At 39.5% G+C, this 21687-nt stretch overlaps 1 protein-coding gene across 1 annotated transcript in view; it reads right to left on the reverse strand.

The window, feature by feature from the left end:
* Positions 1-21687, reverse strand: part of ATP8A2 (ATPase phospholipid transporting 8A2) — a 309064-nt gene that overhangs the window by 230246 nt on the left and 57131 nt on the right. Inside the window, exons 23-24 of the mRNA XM_054188764.1 lie at positions 20982-21120; positions 13866-13930 (exon numbers count right to left, since the gene is read on the reverse strand). Coding sequence (XP_054044739.1) covers positions 13866-13930; positions 20982-21120 — 204 coding nt within the window. The remainder of the gene's footprint in view (positions 1-13865; positions 13931-20981; positions 21121-21687) is intronic.

Genomic DNA, 21687 nt, shown 5'->3' on the forward strand with positions numbered 1-21687 from the left:
ACACGGTGATACTAGTCTACTCACTATGGATTATTTATTTAAACCTAGTTTATTAGATATGGAACTACAAACCCCTAATTACAAAAAGTTTGAATCTCAGTGACATTGTCACCAAGAAGGCCAATGGAATCCTGGGCTGCACAGGGAAGAGTGTGGCCAGTAGGTCGAGGGAGGTCATTCTCCCCCTCTACTCTGCACTGGTGAGGCCACAACTGGAGTATTGTGTCCAGTTTTGGGCTCCCCCGTTCAAGAGGGACAGGGAACTACTGGAGAGAGTCCAGCGAAGGGCAACCAAGATGATTATGGGACTGGAGCACCTCCCTTATGAGGAAAGGCTGAAAGAGCTGGGACTCTTCAGCCTGGAGATGAGAAGGTTGAGGGGAGACCTGATTAATGTTTACAAGTATCTAAAGGGTGGGTTTAAGGAGGACGGAGCCAGGCTCTTTTCAATGGTTCCCAGCGACAGGACAAGGGGCAATGGGCACAAGCTAGAACATAGGAAGTTCCGTTCAAATACATGGAAAAACTTCTTTAGGGTGAGGGTGACAGAGCACTGGAACAGGCTGCCCAGGGAGGTTGTGGAGTCCCCTACTCTGGAGATCTTCAAGACCCACCTGGATGCAGCCCTGAGGGATGTGGTTTAGGCAATCCTGCTCTAGCAGGGGAGCTGGACTAGATGATCTCTAGAGGTCCCTTCCAACTCTGAAGATTCCGTGATTCTGTTGCCATAAACTGGGATCATATCAGGAGATGAAAAGTAAAGACTAAATCAGGCTTACAGGGCAGGCAAAAACCAAGGCTGTAAACAGCCATTTTGACAGAACTGCTTCCCAAAACAGGTTTTCAAGAAAGAAGAGAGACCTGCATCAAATTAACCCACATTGGAATGAGAATGCATAGGGTGGAGTAACTGCACATGCTAGAAGCACCTTGCATTCCACATCTCAGACAGAAGCTATCAACGGGTAACAATTACAGTGACCAAAAACGTTAGTCCTTTAAGAGCTTGTCACATGTTTGTGGCACACATGTTACCATTTGAACAAAATCTGCACCAGTATTTAATATCTGCACCAGTATCTAGTATCAGCACTATTCTGGGAAGTGAGAGCAGGGTTTGAGACATTTAAAAAAAAAATAATTCAGGGCTGTATCTGAAGAATTCCCCATTACATCAACAGCATTATCCTGGAGGAAATAGCAGGAGGATGTGATACAGTTTCCCTCAAGTTCTGAAGTGAAGAGTTGCTGCCCATAATAAGTAAGGGTTATTAGAACTGAGATCACAACTGACAATTTTGGTCTCAACTACTAGAAAGCAGCAATGAACTGTCATGAGAAGCTGTGCAGCACAGGTTGTCTGTAGATCACCGCACTTCCAGGATATACGCCACCTTAAAGATAGACTAATCATTATACATTGCATTTTTTTCTTCAGACTTCTCAGTAGTTCAGCATCACAGTACATACCCAACTAGTGCTAGTGCAGCCACAGCTTACAGTAGTCCTACTTGCAAAGAACTCATTTGTCATCTAGTTTACAGACCCTACTGTGGTTGCACTTAGGTCAACAGCAAGACATTTACCCACAGAATTCTCTAAGTAACCCTGCAGGCTGTTACATTTCTTTTTCAATTAGCAGCAAACCAAAAGAACAAAGTTATTTATGCAATATTATAAACAAACTGGAAGAATCTTAGAGGTTTTTTTTTTTTTACAGCCAGCCTATTCAAACTTAAAGATAGATTTCTCCCAGTGACACAGCTTATTCATGACAAACTATCAATACATTCCTTGACAAAGGATAAAGCCAGTGGTCTACTCTGCCGTCACAAGACATTGTCACAGTGTAACTGTACTGTAGTCTTTTTGCTTTGAAGTTTGACTGGGTTTAAAGTGTTGAGATTTAACCCTGCTCCCTTAAGAACTAACAGGGTCAAATAAACAAAATATCTTACATTGTTTATTTGAGCAAATAGCAAGGATGCATGAACACTGCCTTGACATACAGAAACATTCTGCTTTTGCAAGAATATACTTTTCATCTATCAAGTCAGAGACAAACAGCAAAGTCTAAACTCTGCGACAGCTCCAATGCATGCACAAATTTGAGATTTATGGAGGGGGTGGGAAGGGAAGGAAGTGAGAAGGCTGGAAAACTACCAATTCAGGAAACAAATTGATTATGTTCTCCACAGGTAATTTTGCCATGCAAATACTCTGTCACAAGATGCTTATAGTGCTGCATTTAGAAAAACACTAGCAAAAAGAGTTCATGATGTAGAAGGAAAAAAAAAATATTGAAGCACCCCTAAGATAAGCATATCTCACAGCAGAACAAGGCACACACAGCTGAACAGGAGGAGCATGCTTCAGTGACTAAGCTGAACTTTTGTGACATACATTTTACTGAAGTGAGCCATACCATGAAATACAGCCAGCCCACCAAGAAACATGTTCATAGAACTTGTTACCATTGTTCAACTCAAAGTCACTATCTACTTTAATCATGGTAGGGGAGGAAGGAGAATACTAATACAACTGAATAGTGAAGCTTTTAATGGATTTTGATTCTTCTTAAGTTAGCCTACTTCTGGGTAGAAGAAAAAAGGACTACTCAAGAGGAGCACAAGCCTCAAGTTGTCAAGAACTAAAGAGATCACACCAATTCTAAGCTTATAAGACAATTTCTCTAGAAGTCTTCCCACCACAGCCACACCACAGATGGTGTCCACCAGGGCTGTCAAGAGTTTCACAAGTGCACTCTTACCTTGCCTGCCTAGCTTATAAAAACAGAGTATATGACAAGCATACCTATTGCTGCAACCCAGCACAAAGCTTCAAGAGGACATCTGAATCACCTCAGCTCTGATTAACACTCTTGTTTCCCAAAGCTCTGCAAAAAAGCACTAAGTTCTGACATTTCAGAACTGTGATTTTAGGCCTGCTTAGAACACTGGTTATGATATTTTTAGGATTTAGGAATTATTTGAAAATTCAAGATACCCAAATCAGTTTTGTCTTGAAACTATGGAGAGGAGATCACATTCACACTACAAATCACATTCTAAATATGAAACAGAGCAAAACTAACCCTCTAGCATCATTACTTCTGTTCAGTGACTGGAGTTAGATGTGTGAAAACACACCTTGGGACATTTTTCAGTAAAAGTAGGCATGCATCATTGTGACAGAGGCACATAAAAACCCCTAAAAGTCTCTAAAAGATTTCTCTGTTCTGTTCTACATAGAAGGTTAAAGGCAGAAGGAACACATGCTCAGGCAGGTATGAACTTCATACAGCTGGAGAACTACTTAATTTAGTTACTGACAGACCAATCATCCCAGAAAAAAAAAATCAGTGGGATTTTTTCTAGCTTCAACCAAATATAAACCATCTTTTTTTCCTTAATTCTCATGGGAAGGAAATTTATTCACCCATGCAACTGATGAGCAGGCTTTGAATAATCAAGCTTCAGCTACAAGAATGATTCTTGTATTCTTCAGAAAAAGGAAATAACCTTCAGAAAAGTGTTAACAGCGTAGTAAACCTATATTATGGGAACTGCAAAAATAAGACCACGGATACCTATATATCTCTATCTTCATGTTCTGAAGATGTGATCAAGACACACCCTACTTCTTACTCTGAAGCAGTAGTTCTCCACCATCTTCATTAAGTTAACAGTGCAGGTGAATAAATCCCATTGCTTTAGGCTGACCCTGCACCAAGAAAGGAAGACTGCTTATGCTTAAAACACCACACAAACTTGCATCAACAAGGCCTCCCCCTCCTTTTCAATGAAATCAGAGGATCAGATATTGAAATAAGTATCTTGAGAGCAGAAGAGAATTCTTACCCTTCAACACAAAAGGCAAATCTGAATTGTTTCTACAGATGTGTAATACTAGCCACATCAATCGAGAGAATCAGTATCCACAACTCATTTACCTACAGATTAGATACCTGCTTAGTTTTATTCCCCTAAAAACCATACCATTGTCCTTTAACATAAGGAAAAACTGCATTTCATGGGTATCTTCTCATTTAACAAAATCCTACGTTAACTTCATTATGCATCTGTATATTTCCATGGTCTCTTGTGCTTATTAGAAAGATGTGTACCAGTATGCTGCAAAGAATGCCATCTTCAAAGCAAAGAGATACTTCCTTCACCGTCCAGCCAAAGCCATTACTATATTGTCACTTACACAACAAAAAACAGGTCCAGATAACACTCAGGGATCATCTATTGAGAGATATGCCTTCACATATGTGAAGATCATTAGCAGTTTTAAGAGAAATAGTGTTTGTTACCTGTGATTTTCCTCTAACATATGAGAGCTCTTACAAAGAAGACAGCACATTTTAGATGGAATTCAGGGAACACACACTCTTCCTTTCCATCTTTATGTAATATGATTTATTCTGTCCTAGAGCATGAACAAGGCATTAGCATGATGAGCCCCCAGCTGCTAAAATACCTGGAGCTTAAAGCTACAAGATCCTTTCTGTGTCTTGTCAAATGTGATCACTATTAGAACTTAAGAAATGAAGGGAAAAGTAACTTAGAAAAGAAAGTGTTTGTTTTTGTTGATAGCCCCCTCAATTTCCAGCTATAGAAAGAAGAGTTTTCAGAAACCTGGTCTTTGGACTCCTAAAGGTCCTTGCAATCCTTCAGGTCCAAGTGTCCCCACTTCATCCAAACCAACTATCCCAGTGCCAGAAAACACCAACAGAAAAAACAGTGCCACAGATAAGGGAAAACAGTCACTAATGAATGCTGAAAAGGGAAAGCAGGATGAAACAAAAATACCAGCCCAACTATTTCACCACTCACAGCTCAAACCTATTAGTATTACTTCCTGAAAAAATGGTAATCTAATACTTAAGTTACACAGTCCTGTGTGTACTTAAACCTACAGGTCCAGGTAACACCTATATTCTTTCATTTGTAATTCTATGCAGTAGGCTCAAATCAAAGCAGCTTTTCACATGAAGAGACAAGTATTTTCCACATCCATACAACTAACTTTCTATGCAGATTATCAAATACCTGCAGTTATGAAAGATTCTATTTGTTCCTCAAAAACAAACAGGAAAGAACACTAAACCTCTTCCACCCAGCATTTTTGAAGATTTATCTGATTACTAGACACTGTTCCTTGTGTAACTACTTATTGGCTTGATGTCCATTTCTAGATTAAGAAAAACAGACATTTGAGCAAGAAAATTTAGTACAATAGAGAAATGTATTCTTTCCCTAGTTTTCCTGATTACCGCATTTCCTGATTTCCTTTGCAAATACCCAGTACTACACAGAAGAGCTGACTACAATTCCAGGCTGACTGATAACTGAAGTAACTTATTAGCCTCAAGACACCAGAAGAACATCCTAGATGCCTCTGTGAAAGAGAGCTGATCATTGACTAAAACTGAGCTTGCCCGTATTGATCAGTTTTCCAGAATAATAACTTTGTCTGAAAGCATTCAGGCAGGTGATAGCAGGGGAGAAAAAAACCCCAGTTTCCTCTCCCGTGCAACACACAAGATGTAATCTTCAAAGCATCTACAAGGCATTAGCAGTACAGGACTTGTTCTTGGGTTCCCAGCAGTTACCTGTACACCTTACTACCTTTTAGTAGGACTGAAGTACACATGACACCAATGCTTTGGAGCTCCCAGTAGTAGGGATCTTCAGTTTTAGTCTGAAAGTCTGAGAATGACTTTACCCGCATTCCTTGGGGTAATCAGCAAGGCATCACTGACAAGGCACACTCATGCTTTCTTCCAACAGCAGAAGCATCAGGATCCAAAAAGCAACACCTCCAAAGTTTCTCAGAGCTTCACAGGCACTGTCTCCTGTAGTTGTGCTCAAGAATTTGAAATACAGATTTATATAAGACAACTCACATATTAGATATGGTAAAGAAATTCCCGTAGTGAAGCTAGTGTTTCCTATGGAAGCCATAATGTTACACAAATCTTTCTGTCCCATGAGGTTAGTACAGCAGACACTGTTGGAACCATATTCTTTGCTTGAAGACAGACATGCTGATAGACAATTTATTTTTAATGGCCTACTCCTCAGGTTTTCTCCCTTTCCACAGACAGTCTGGAGTTCTCCAGTGGTTATTAGAAAGAGTTTCAGGCAGCAACACGACAAGATCTGCTTGTTTCTAACATATGGGTAAATCCAGTGACCAGATCAGAGCTCTACTTCTTAAGAGATCCAGAGCAGCTTAGATGCATGATTCTCATATTTAGATCCGTGATTCTCAGATAATCCCAGATCTATAGATCTATCGGTATTTAAATACAATGAATAATGGTTCCTGCTGAAGATCTCCTTAACAGATTTTAATTTTCAAAATCCTTGTTCAGAAGCATGGGAAGGAAATGTGCTCCTAAGAATGAAGGTCACGAAAGTCATTAGATAAATCCAAAGATATTCTCACACTTACGAGATTTTCCTTATAGGTTATAGAATCTTCATAGTAATGCTACCCTACAGAATAGCAAAACCAAGATAACGACAAAATAACCAAGTTTTCTGGCTCCTCACTCTTCACCACTAGAATACAAAGCATAACTGCAAGTAAAGCTTCCCTGCAGAGACTAAGACCCATTTTGAGAAATCAAGACACTGACTGCAGAGAACAAATTACACTGTGAAGTCCTGTTTGTTTTTTTAAGAATACTACACAATACCGTGATAGCACAAACAGGTTTATCCATGTTCAATAGCTCAACCAAACAGTGAAGCCTGCAAAAAATACAGCTCAGCAAGCACAGAAGTGGGGGAGGCCAGCTTCTGCTTCTATGCTTATGCTTTTAGTCAGATTATCATCAATGGACAGTGGCATTAAGGGTTCTTTATACTGGAGTATCAGTTCGTTGTTACTTACATATCTACGTATAACACAGGACAATGACTGTCAGCCCAGGCACACGAGTTCTGCAGGACACTTTCACTGTGTAGCTCCATTTATATCAACGGAATTACTTTACAGCAAGATACCATCCACATGTTCAGAATTGGGTCCATCCAATTTTGCCCTTCCACTACTGTTAAACACAACCCAATGTGCAACCAACTGATAGGGTTCCCAGCTCTCCTTTCTACAGTGTTGAAGGGGGAAAACACACACAACATTACTTGGCTGTAATATCCACTACTCTCATCTTGGGCTTTTCCAAGACCTCTCTGGGTCAGCCAGTTTCCCATGTTCAGCTTTCTCTCTCGCAACTCAATTTCTATGAGATGCTAATAAAAGAAATTTGTCCAGGTTAAGAGCTGCACAATAAGACTTCATGGCGTTTCTGATTTAACTAAACAGAAACTGAACCCAAGAATTACTCTCAAAGTAAATATTGTGCTAAAAATATTTTCACTTGAGAAAGCTTTATTAGGAAAAGAAAAACTAAGTGAGCATATGTATGCATGTAGTTAACTCTCTAAGGGATAAACATTTGCAGATTATTATGCTAAGTTTCTAGAATTCAGCTGAATCAAGCTAGGGATTAGTCTTTTCTATTCTCAGCAGTCCTCTGAAGAGAAGAGAAATGATTGATTTTTCCCTCAAGTGCATGATTTAGAAAAAAATTTAGCTCTCAAAAACAAGCCAAGACAGTTGTTCGATCACATCTCACCTGCTGCTGCATGCCAAGGAGCAGGAGTGGGGGAAAGAAGTCACACAGGGACTGCACAAAGGGGAAAGTGTATCAATATTTAAAGGCTCTAAGCTCAACTTGGATCTTGTAAAAATTCATTTTTAGCATTAACGGATTTCGGAGGTGGAATATATTAAATGTAATGCCACAGAATTTCAGTGTGAGAATCCTCTATTGATGGATTTCAGGCTAAGTTGAACAGAAGTCATAATTTCTGCTACAGGTACAACATACAAAATAAGTATTACTGTGGAGATCCAACACTGAAAAATTGGCTAAAAACACTTAGCTTAGAATTAAAAAGAACCAGTAGCAATTATTAACAAAACACTTAAGAGTCTTACATTTAGACTTATGCAAAATTCAATTCTACATTAAAAATGGTGGTAAGAGTACTTAAAAAAAACTAACCAGAATTACTTTGGTTTGAAAACAAGATTGAGGTAATACAAAGCATTTTTGATGTACCAGTTCAGAAGCTCCACAAGTTTGTGCTCCTGTTCTGGAAAAAACACGTTATCTGAGCTAAAGCATCAGAGTCACTTTCAATATTAGATATGTCTTCATGACATACCATGTAATCACCCACTTTCTTCAAAGACCAGCAACTATACATCAATTAGGTTTTTTTGCTCATCTGACATGCCAAGGATCTACTTGGTTTTTTTCATTTTTTAAGTGTTATGAAAGCTTCCATTAGTGTTTATATTTACCAAAAAACTTCTAATACTGTTGTCTTAGTTTACAGCTAGATTCTATAACCAAAGTTTTCCACACATGAAGTTATTGGAACATCTACTAGATGAGGGGGCAGCAAAGGAAAATTAAAACATTCAACACTCATTTTCCACAAAGCTTTTTTAATGTACAAGTGTCTAACTAGACCTTCAATAAAGAATAGATACTATTTTACCTGCTGCTTTTGCGAAAACCTATATCCACTTACTAGTGGATATGTTTTACAGAATATTTCAAGTATAAAACCTGCACTTAACACTGAAATGCTCCAAGAACACTGGTGCATGGTATATCTGAGGTAAATCCTCAACTTTGCAGAGGGGATGTTGTTAACTATCATTTTTGAAAATCAAAAAATCCAGCAGCAGCCATGACCCCTTCCTTAGAACCACTGCCAGAGGTAGTACAGCTAAGTCATCTCCAACTCTGATTTAGCTGAAGTTACAGGACCAGAAAATAGATTTCTCAGCTTTTTATAATTGCGAAATCTAAGTGACATTATTTCAAAGAAGTAAAGCTACACAAATGAAAAGCACAAAAAATAAAGACACTGATCCTTTACTTTTTTTAGAACTGTTATAGCTAATAAGCTTACATTTTTGGCTTATGAAAGGGAAACCAGAAGGAATCAGCTAAAATCAGGTGTGGAAGATATATTGCTATGCACAGGTGGAATCCCTCTATTGTTTCTTCCCCCGCCCCCCCCATTCTCCCACCACTACCTTATCATGTGCATCAAGCACCACATAACATTAGTTCACCAAAGCAAGCGTTTAGCATTGAGTTCTGCAAAGTATCTTCAGCTATCTGCAAGAGCGAATCCTTAAGTGTACTGTGATCAACACAGTAGAGGCCAAAATCAAGGTGTAAGGCATTCAATTCCACATGAGCTATCAGCAAAACACTACAATTCCAACTTAAAAAAATAGGAGTAGCTGCTGTGCTCTCTGTATTCCCCAGAACTCCTCATTCAGCAACATAACTGGGGGTAGCAGGTGGGGAAAGATGATAGAGTTTATTTTTTTTATCTAGGGATTTTAAAGTATGCTTGATAGAAAGTTGATTGCATATTTCTTTTCTGTGTTGGCAGAGGTCAGGCAAGGAGGGGGGAGGGAGAAGTTTCATTCTATGTCAACCCACATTTGATCAGGGCTTCTCATTCTAGTGTGTCCTTAGACTGAGCTGTGTGGCAAGAGGCATATGAAATGGCTCATATTACTGACAGTGTCATCCTTGACCTCTCACGCTTTATGAGTATGACTAACTGTCTTATTTGAGGAAGAGATCCACCTTAATGGCCAGTATTCTGTAGAGTCAGGAAGTCTCCCATCTCCATATACTCTTTAAATGCAAATACAGAGTCCTCAAGGGTCTTAAAATAGGCTCCACACCCCCATTTATCCAACCAAAATGCTTTTTGGCGTTGAGACAACCGGAAACTCCAGTAATATTTTCATGTTTTACACGTGCCCAGTGACCCCCTCTCTCTGGTGTGTCTGTCATATACCTTTGATTGGTCTTCATAGTGGAGACTGTTGATTAGGTAAGCCTGACAACATGTCAACATAGTAAGAGGACAGACTGTCATTAAAAAGTTTCTCCTTATCTTATTCCGAATCATGAAGACTGATAGAACCTGAAGTCTTCCTAGACTGTTCAATGCATCCAGCTTCTCAGTTTATTACCTGTCGTTTTTAATCTGTACCCATTGTCTCATTTGTAGTACAGCTGTTTAAGAAGTCGAGTTTCCCCAGAAGTTAAGAGTTAACTCTCTGGAGTTAAGACCCAGAGATTAACTTTTATTTTTTGGGTATCACTGCAAAAATATATACTTCTATGTTCAGTTTTCCAGACTTCCAGGATCCGCTTCTTAAGTAGTTAAGAAAAGACCTCAAAACAGGAGCACCACATATACTTAAGACAAAGCTTAAGAGTTATGAAAATAGTTACTTGCCCTACTATTCCTCACCTGATTCTAGTCTCCATCTCCTAAACAGCAGAGATGACTGTTTATTCCTGTCGTGCCCCACTGTCTCAAAAGACTACAATCTGAAACCAAGCAATGGAGTCAAGATTTATCAAGTGGAAGTGGCCGGGTAGATATTTCACCTTTTCCCTTTCATACACTCCCTTTTATGCAGAAAGGAGTATTTAGCCTCTTCTAACTTATTTAATGAATTTCTTTCCACAGGGGTCTTGTCTATCACTCCAAGTGAAGTTTTGGCACTCTACAGTATTTACAAAGCTGGCATGTAGGAAAGTGAGAAGAGATGGTTTGGTCAATGACGTTTTCTCCCAGTTCAGTTCCCACATTACCTTTCCTTCGTAATTCTTGGCTAATATTTGGGAAAAAGTTGAATATATAAAAACCTCAAAGTGCATATGCTACCAAACTCAGACAGGAATTGACATAAGCCTTCAAGTATTTTAAAATAGAAGATTCCCTCTTGGGAATAAACCAGTTCCCATCTTTCAGTGTTTTCTGTGCCCTATATTCCTTAGCTTTTATTTCTTTTTCCTGTTGGGTTTCCTCTGTAGCAGCCATTTTTGCTTCTGTAGGTCTGTGCTAAGACAAGAATAAGAGGAAGAGGTTTCACTTTCTTCTTACAATTAATGTACATACTGAGGCAGCAGTTGTCAACTGAAGCTGTGAAGCATGCAGCTGACCCTCTGAAAGGGACATAAAAGGGGGAATAAGGAGACTGACAGCATGCCTTCTCCCTAACCCACATACCCAGCCCATCAACTGCAAGCAGATTAAGCTGAAGAGATACAGTCACACAATGAGTTCTTGCTAAAGCAGCAATTTTAACATCATATAGGATCTACTGAATCAAAAGCAGCTGTCACAGGCCTCCATTTCCTCATGTTTCAAGAGAAGAATCAAAGACTTGCCTAAAAAGCAGAACGATCTAATAGGACTTCAAGAACCTCAAGTGCATAGGTAAAATTAGCTAAAACCTCTACTTTCCTAGAGCAATGAAAAAATACCAAGTTTTAAAAATAAGACAGACCTTTTTGGAGTCTAAAAATCCTACAGTAATATATGTAAGTGTATTCCTTTGTACAGCTACACGATACGCATCTCAGTAAGTCTATGTCAGTTTTATAAACAAAATAAGATTGTAATCACACCAATCAATCCGAGCTGGTTCTACACACAGGCCAGGGCCAAGGTGTTCCTCCTGCTGAAGATGGAAAGGGAGAGAGAAAAAAAAAATTCTGATATTCATTCAGGCATGTTTCTCACTTCTTATTGCTTAAATCCATCCTTTCATCCCAGAAAAGGCAAATTCATTTTTACCTCTTACTGAAAGTCCTTGAATTGTTCCACCTGCACTGTTGTTTGACATTTAAAGGAAAATCCCATGGTTGGAGCACTCGCCATTAGGGCATAGGTAGTAAACCATTTCATTATTCATCCTGCCTTCTCACGGTCCTTTCAGCCAATTAACTCAAGTCAGAACTTAGACGCAGGCACTGAAACTGTACTAATCAGCACCTTCAGTATTATATTCACTACAAATAGAGGCATCCAAAAAATGTATCTGTCATTGTATCACTGCATTCAAAACCATAAGTAACAAAAAAGTCAAGATAACATAACTTGCAGACTATCTTGTTCAGCTTCCAGAGGTTTCTAAATACCAAGCAACATTAGCTCTATTTTTCTTCCTCTAATCTAACAAGAGCCTCTTCTGTCCTGTCTTCAGTTTGCACCCCTTGCTTTAGCCATGGAGAATCTGTATCTGGGTCTTAGTCTTTCTGAATGGGCATCAAGAGGTACATTGGTTTTCTCTGCAAATTTAGAGGAACTACTTTTAATTCAGATTGAAAAAAGAATCTTATTTCATTTGTGCTTTACTCAGAGCTTCAGAATGTGTAAGAAACTTTAAAAGGAAAACAAAGCATAACCATTTTCCTTCTCCTGCATTGAGTTCCGTATACATTAAGAAAAAAGAAACCAAGTTTTCTTATTCCTGTAATCCAAACCAACTGACCTTCCTGCCTCACGAAACAAAGACCGCTAAGTGCACGTTTTTCTTCAGGTTAAGAGGTCTAGTCAGCTAAGTATGGCAGAAAGCTCATCAGAAGCACTGTATTTTGAACCCACAAAAAGGAAATAGTTCCCTTAAAGGCAGACCATACAGAAGTGGAAAAGTGGAAGACAACTGTCTGAGCAGGTAAGAGTCTTAAGGAAGGCATTTAGATACTTGCTTGAAACAATTTACATACCCCAATCTACACACACACACAATGCAGTAACTGTTTAAAAATAAAAATCTGAAGTTTTCTTATCCCACTACAATTACCTAAGCTAGTTTTTAAACAAGTCTCTAACTATGCAGCAACACAGAAAGCTTAACTTCTGTAAGAGAACTAACATGGTCTTTGTTGCTAGAACTCAGTGAGACAGCTCCCATCAGGATGCATTATGCTGCACAGAAACTAGTAATCCAGCCTCTGGAAGAAGATCATCTCCCCTTGGATGCACTGGGATATCCCGAGTTCTGGTGAGCCAGAACACTAGGCCTTGAGCTGCCACAACAGGATACAATAAACTTGAGTATGAGCTGAAAACACTATCAAGGCTGCCATTAACTAAATCACATAGACACAACTGGAAAATAACACTTATCAGGTGATTACTTTGCCACAATAGTATTCCTCTCTTCCACTAGATATCCAGTAACTCCTTTGATACTCAAAGATAGAGGCTTTGCATCTCTCATCCGGTCAAGCAGGATGAACTGCCGACTCTAAACACAAGTATCAGATGGTGCCTATTATAGATCTTTTCACCTGTCCTACAAATACCTCTAATAGCAATCAGACATGCAAGTTATATCAAATGCTGATACTGATGCTGAAATAGGCAAACTGGAAAAAATATCTTCTGGGAAGATCCATGTGCAAGTATATCATTTTTCTAGTTAATTTCTGGACATACCTGAGGAGCATGGCAACCACTTGCATGCAATTTTTAAGTCCCAAAAGCTGTACATAGGCAAGCTCAGAATGCAGTTTGCTCAGGCATAGGTTTAGTTACAGCTGTTTCATGCAACGCTGAAGATAGCTTACTATGTCAAAATGAGACTTCTGTAGCTTGTTTGGTTTTTTTCCTTTCTTCAAACATGTTACTCCTGTATCTACACCTTAAAGCCTAACTATATTCCTGATCGCATACTGCGGTTTTTACCAGTTTGCAGCAGAATCAAACCCATGGACCTAATTAGTTTTTTGTTCTAAGGCTTTAGTTTGATCTGTACAGCTTGTAACGGGAGATCTCAGGAGTACATTTTGCACAACCCATGCTTGTTTTCACATTAATTGTTTATCTTGCTACCCTTAGAGGCAAGTGAGAGAAATAAAATGAGAAAGCTCAACAACTTTCCCTTTTGTTAACAACGCCTACTCCTGTCAAGAATTACACCAGAATTTGCTTACTTACATCTAGTGAATCCTCATTGACCAGGATGAGAGACATACTCTGTGAAATGAGTCTGCAAGAGTACCCTGCAAGAGAAAAAGAAAAACAACACAAGGATTTACTTTTGGGAAGAATATTTAAAGTTTAGCTAAACCTTAAGATCAGCATCTGTATGTCTGATTACGATTTACTTTTTGAGCAGTCACTCCTATCAGGCAGGCTACTGGAAGCATTGGCATATAGGACACACTCCAGCTTGACAATTTTACTAGCAATCGGGGCTGCATTTTACCTGCATTTTCAAATACATCACTTGAGATGTTTTAACCAAAGAAAACAATGTATTAACTAGATGCAGTAAATATAGGCCATATCCCTGCAGCAAAATTAAGTATTTTTATACCTAAACTTTTTGATTTTTAAATCTACTTGAAGGCAGAGTTGCCTACAACATGGCACAGGAACAGATCTGAACATGCAGTTGCAGCGATGGAAGCATCTATATTGAACCAGTTGGTGCTACCCAGTCCCCTTAGCCCATGCTTGGGTTATACGAGCATTTTTTACTCAGAGTTTAGCGTGGAAGGTCCTGAGCTTCATCAAAAACTACAGACCCACACAGAGCCCCTGCCAACTCCTACAGGCACCAAGTTATTTACTAGATTACTCTTAGTGTAGTAGGACTGAGGCATGAAAGAAGAGCACCCAGAAGGCAGTTCTGTACATTTGCCAGGACACCAAAATTCAAAGCAAAAATTCTCAAGAGTTTTTTGTAACAGTAAAAGACAGTGACTGCAGTACCACTCAATGTCACTGAAGTGGACGTTCCTCTACCACACAACTGTCACCAACATGAGACAAAGTCATATCCAGGATATATATACTTAGCATTTACAGAATACAGTTTAATTCCAGAGACAAATGCAAGCTTGCATCAGATTGACCCCATTGCATTATCCCAAAAGCTCATGCGAGTTCTTTTGGGATTGGCAGTCATGTGGCTCCATAAAACAGCAGAGAATTTGTATATTTGAAGCACATACCTTTTATTGTTGATCTAAGTTACACAGACAAAGGAAATACAATAGAATTATTTTGTATTTCTACTGTGCTTTTGTATAGAAGTGAATCACAGCAAGTTTAAGAAACTACTGTCATAAAATGAGGACTCAGGAAGTCTTTTACTTTTCTTAAATGGAGACTACTGTAGTACAAGAATAACATCCCAGTGACGAACAACTGCAAGGCTGACATGTTCAAAAGCAGAACAGCGTAGTCAATGCAAAAAAGATTAAGTGTCTCTCTATATATCTCACAACAACAAGAGAACAACTGAAGCATGAATATTTTCTGTGGGATTCTTGGTTCCTTAGGAAGGCCATACTGGCTCATCAACTGCAATGCAAATCATTTCCTCAGGCTACAGAATTTTTTCTAATTAGGCTAGCTTTATATGTATAATCCAGGGTTAACACGCCTGCATGAACGACTTCTGTCAAGAAAGCAAATCCCTCATCCTCCTTTGTGGAAGGCATGCTTATATCATATAGCCAGGCACTTTAAGGCAGCAGGTTTGATTACCTGCACAAGTTTTGTTTCTCTTCCATTTCACAGCTGCGTGGAATATGAATATCAGGTGCAACCTTGCAGATACATTTTCATCTTATTTGTGTTAACAAGCTAAGGTTTACTTTCTGCTTTAGAGAACAATACTGAAGGGCATTGAACTCACACACTCCTGTCAGGAAAAGAATGAAATATATTTTAACTAAGCACAGCCTCCAACATGAAAGCTTTACAGATAGCCTCTGTTTCTGCCTGTGAATAAGTCTTAGGTGGTAGCACAGAACTGAGTAATGAAGCTTCAACAGGTACAGACAAAACAACTTGGGAAAAAGTCAATTTGCCATTTTTAAAAGTTAGTCCCAGGCTGAAGACCCACTTCCTTCTTTTTACTGAGGAGAAAGAGAGACTATTACAGACTTAAGCACTTCCCTCCATGTCGGGGTTATCCTTTCCCCAGGGAACGGCACCAGCCTTCTGCAGTAGGCTGTTACAAATTCAGTATAACTAATTCAAAAGGATTTTCTAGTAGCATTTGATTGGAACAGCAGCTGCAATAGCAAGCTGTAATTTCTAAACCACTGCTCACTCTTTCATTTTACCTCTTTCAAAACGAGCAACATGCACTCAACAAATGGAGCTGGAAAAAACCACCTGTGGAAAACAGAGGTGCTCTGCTGTGCATCTTGGAAGTCAGAGTCAGAAGAACTAATCCTGCAATTGAGATCATTTTGCATCTTGTCACCACATTAAACAGGAAGGAGATCAGTATCAGAATAGAAGGATATAAGTCAAGCCTAACAATGGTTTATAAGAGATCTATACATTATATAAAATTTCAAGACTATGAAGATGTTAAAATCTAGCACTAGTGTAAAGCAATGTAACTGGCAACTGTGAGACTACAAGTTACATTTGTCATAATATTTTAAAGTTCTATAATAGTTGCTACTAGCAGTACTAACACGGCAAGGCAAAATACACTCTCCAGGATCAGGGAGTGTTTTTCTCAGTGCTGCTGAGTAGAGCAAGATGAACTGCTGGTTCAAAGCCAGGTATAAAATGTCAATCCACACCTGTAAGTTGGTATCTAGCTCTTTAATTTAAAAGTCTGACTAAGTCCACAAAGCAGATGAATCAGGTACTTCTGGGACTTATTTCCCTTCAAGTGTCCTGGGAGAAAGATTGCTTGAACCTGAGTTCAAGATCATAGCCCACAGGCACACTCGTACTGCAGGCAAAATCCAGCATCTGAGGCAAGAATGATTATCCGCTGTGTTTAGAGAGGGCACATATGCCCTGCTCAAACTTCACATAGGGAGACAGGCAAGCATGCTGACATTGATACCATTCCCTCAACTGAAAAGTCATGGCTCACCATAACAGAAGTATTCTTGCCTCTAAATTGGAGAGATATGGGTTTGATAGACAGATTGTTAGATGGATAAGGAATTGGCTGGATGGCCCCATTCAAAGAGTCACAGCTCAACGTAGAAGTGGAAACAAGTAATGAGTAGTGCCTCTAGGGGTCAGTCCCGCAACCAATACCATTCAGTATCTTCAATGACAGACAGTGGGATTTGGTGCACTCTCCGCAAGCTTGCTGATGACACCAGGCTGAATGGTTCAACTGATATGCTACAAGGAAGGGATGCCATCCAGAGGGACCTTGATAGGTTTAAGCAATAGGCCCATGCAAACCTCATGAAGTTCAAAAAGGCTAAGCGCAAGGTCCTGCCCTTGGGTTGCAACAATCTCAAGTACCAATCACAGACTGGGGGATGACTGGATTCAGAGCAACCCTACTGAAAAGTACCTGGATACTGGTAGACGAGAAGTTGGACACGAGACCCCACCTGGAGTACTGCATCCATAGCTGAAGCCCCCAGCACAAGACAGATCTGGACCTGTTAGACTGGGTCCAGAGGAGGGCCAGAAAAGCCATCAGAGGGCTGGAACTCCTCTCCTATGAGGAAAGCCTGAGAGAGTTGGGGTTGTTCAGCCGGGAGAACAGAAGGATATGGGGAGACCTTTCAATATACAAAGGGGGCTTATAAGAAAGATTGGACTGAGAAAGACTTTTTACCAAGGCCGGTAGTGGCAGGTCAAGGGGCAATGGTTCTATACGAAAGAGGTAGCTTTAGACTAGACATAAGGAAGAAATTTTTTTATGATGAGGGTGGTGAGACTGGAACAGATTGCCCAGAGAGGTTGTGGATGCCCCATCATGGGAAGTGTTCAAGGTCAGGCTGGATGAGGCTTTGAGCAGCCTGGTCTAGTGGGAGGTATCCCTGCCCATGGCAGGGGGTTGGAACTGCGTGATCTCTAAGGTCCCCTCCAACCCAAACCATTCTGTGATTCTATGACTGTAAGGCAGTGCTCTCAGCTGTGAATGCATACTCCAGGTAAGAGCACTTAGCTCAACTGTAGGGATTGATTCATTGTTCAAGGGAGGGATAAAGTTCAGTAAACACTTAATCCCCATTCCCAGAAAAAAAAAATCTATTACTAAGGAAGTTATTGGCTGTAAATACATAAGATCTGATTTTCTGGGAGCCTGCTGAGCACCAGAACAGTGGTAAATAGAAATCTGCCTTCCCCCCCCACCCCACCCTCACTGAAAGGCAAAGGAGATCCAGAGACTGCAGATTGTTTTAAGAGAAGGATGAACCTACAAGAACACTGTTAAGCCTCCTAGAGTTGTCTGCAGACACTGGCTAAGGACAATTTCAACTGATAAAAAAAAAACCCTGAAGACCATATATCATGCTCAAAGATGTTTCTGAGCCTGGAACTCATATTTTCTACAGGTAGAGAGTTCAAATGGTTGATCAGTATTAAAGCTTATCAGGAACACACTCCTCACCTGCAGGACTATTAGGTGGCACATGGCTGAGTGAAAGCATACAACCACTCCACAACAAGGTCAAGCATTCCTCTTCAGAGTAATGCAATCAAAAGACAACAGAGACACACACAAAATCTGAAGGTCAAAGAATCAACAGAAAGCTGGAAGAACAAAGTACTCCAGCAGCTGTCAAGAGCTCCAATATCCCTCAGTACATATCCATACAGCAAGCAAGGGTCCATAAGCATAACCTCCACACATAATGAGAAAGTGAAAACACTTTTTACTGCCCAGATAGCATATTTACACCTGAATCATAAAGCGTACATGTGTACTGAGTTTTAAATTCAGTGTTTATTACAGTTTTAATGGATTACATACAAAAACTGGGTGCCACGTTTGTACTTTCAAGCCAACTTGAACATAAAGCTAATTAAGTTTCCGGAGTTTTACTCCCAAATTGTACACTAAAAGTGATAATTCAGAAGTTCTAAGGGAGATGTTTATTCTTTTCGAGTTGCTATCATATAAAAAAAAAAGTTTTAGAGACAAGTTGGAAGTTAGTCTCCTTCACGGTAAGTAATTGCTGTAAAGCTCATGTACTTGTGTTCAGGCTAGCTGCTGTCAGTTAATGTCAACTTATTTCAGATATTTATGCCAAAATCTGTAGCTTTTTTTAATTTGTCAAAAGATGTTTCGCTCCTCTCAAGTTGATAACTGCTTTTAGAGAAAGAAAAAGCTGCAGATAGTGATTCAAACCAGGTAACTAGCATTTGAATCAATTGTCTACATAAGCCAACCACCTTATTTCTACTACAGCTGTATTAGTTCAGCAAGTTATTTCATCTCTTGGTACCAACTTCAAAAAAGACATAGGAAACTTGATTCTGTTTTCATAAGTAAACAAAAATTCTCGTCAAGCAGACTACGTTCTGGAATTCCACCAGTCTAATCAAAGCAGAAAAAGTTAAAAAAAGAAAAATAGCAAATGCCTGAAGTTTTGCTAAAGGTGATATAAGTTTAGTTACAGAGCATCACAGTTATCCCAGGAGGAGCCTGAAATACATCCAGACCCATATACATGCAGTTCTATATATAAAGAGCATCACCGGTCACATTCTTCATATAGTTAGAGAATCTTGAAGTCAACATGAGCTTGAGAAGGCTGAAAAAATAGCTCCTTCAACAGAAGGCAGCCTAAGCTGTTAAGGATAACCTTAACCTACGCCTATACCTCCGAACAACCTCATCTGCAGATCTGAATGCAATTGTTGATGGCACTTTACACAGCCACACTAGAGACAGCGTTAAGACTCGGCAGCCCATCTCCTAGGAGGCTGCTAGCATTGTGTGAAGGGCTATGGCACAATGCCAGCATAGGCATAGCTCACAAATCAGCTCACAGCATTCTGTGACAGCTACCAGGTTGCCCACCTTGCAAGCATCGACAGCGAGAAAGAGGCTGAAGGGTTTAAATTTGGAGTACTTACTCAACCTACTTTGTGGCACATTCAATGCCAACAGCAGAAGTGCTACAGAGCACAACATCTAGTTGCTATAAGATTGAAACTCCAATGTCTACCCCCAGTTCATCTCAGCCTTACAGTAAAATCCATGTTTTTAATCATAGAATCACAGAACAGTTTGGGTTGGAAGGGACCTTAATGATCATCTAGTTCCAACCACCTGCCATGGGCAGGGACACCTCCCACTAGACCAGGTTGCTCAAAGCCTCATCCAGCCTGGCCTTAAATTTGACAAATTACAAATAGAATTGGGTATATAGACTGACTTTATCAGATACATTTATGAGCTAAAGGAAGCCTAATGTTTCAGGGCTGCTTTTAATAACAAACCTATACTTACAGTGCTAAAAACTATCTAGTTTTATGCTGCAAAAACAGATAACACATATGTCTTAAGCAGGTTACCATTCTATTACATCAGTACCCAACCACACCTGTCTGATAAATACTTTAATTTGTACTTTTTGTTCACATCATTGCAAGATTTTTTTTTGCATTACAAAGAGTGCAGTTTGTATGTTAAGATACATCAACAAGTTTGAGACAAGAATATCCATATTGTGCTTTGATAAAACAACCCATACCTATGGGTTATATTCAATATGATTATTCAAACCAAACAAACTCTATCCATACACTCAATAGCAGCAACACTTCCACTAACAATCATGACACGCTTGACTAACAGATGTGTCATAAGGTGACAGCACGAGCAGTTATTCAAGCATTCACCTGCTTTCACAGACAAGGTTTGCAAGAATTTTTAACTATACACTTTGTATTACCATGTTTCCCATCGTAGCCCAAACTCCAGAAAAGGCAGTCAGTAAGATAAGAAAAAAAGCTGTAGAACAGTTTGATATAATGCACAGTATAACTGAAACATTATGGTCTGGTTGAGCTCTCCAGTTTCTATCAGAACACAGAGTTACCTATTCACTCCATACAAGAACTGCACTTAAGAGCCAAGAGCAGAAGTGTCCCTTTAGCCTGACACTCAGAGTAAAGACTTCACTCCAAACCCACCCCCCACTCTCCAAAGTGAAGGCTACCATATGCCTGCCTGCTACCAAAGAACCATTCTATAAAAAGCAGGCCTGTTTTGTTTGGTTTTTTTTTTTTTTAAAGCCCCACACAGGAGATCTAGTATGTAACCTGTCACATACCAGACAAATTCAGAGAAAACAGAAAGATGGATACCTATATTGAGAGCCGTTTCCTGCTTGTCGCCCGTCAGAATCCATATCTTAATTTCTGCCTTCATTAGTGTAGCTATTGTTTCTGGAACACCTGCTTGCAGGCGGTCTTCAATGGCTGTAGCTCCAAGAAGCAGTAAATCCTGGAAAACAGAATTTGAGGGATTGTTTTCTTACGATAAACCTCTGTTTGGAACACAGTCAAAACGGAATTAAAGACAGTATGTTGCGCCTCATTGCTAATACAGCATTTTGACGAACAACATACACTACAGTAAGTTTTTAGGGTGATTATTCTACTTCCTCTGCATACAATTCACATTCCAAGAGGTACAGAATGGAACCAAGTGTTTCTGATCAGAAAGATGGCAATGTTTCAAGAGCAATTAATTGAGGTTATACAACTCCAAAGCTAGCCTGTGGATGAACATATATACTAGAGCATTCACTAATCACCATAGCAACATGATGAGTGGTCACAGTTTATATAGCTGTTAAGCTCACAAAACAAAAGTCACCTGGCATCACATCATTTAAACTAATTTCCCTCCCATAAAATGTACATACAGACTGGATACAATCACTCAAACCAAAAATTATTGCAACTATTTATGGATATAATCACTACATTTATGTAATACAAGTGGTATGAACGTTAATCAGAGTACCTCTAGTCTACCTACAGATGCCTGCCAGAAAAGCATGTCTCT

Source organism: Rissa tridactyla, chromosome 1, assembly GCF_028500815.1.
Source record: "Rissa tridactyla isolate bRisTri1 chromosome 1, bRisTri1.patW.cur.20221130, whole genome shotgun sequence".
NCBI classification, from domain to species: domain Eukaryota; kingdom Metazoa; phylum Chordata; class Aves; order Charadriiformes; family Laridae; genus Rissa; species Rissa tridactyla.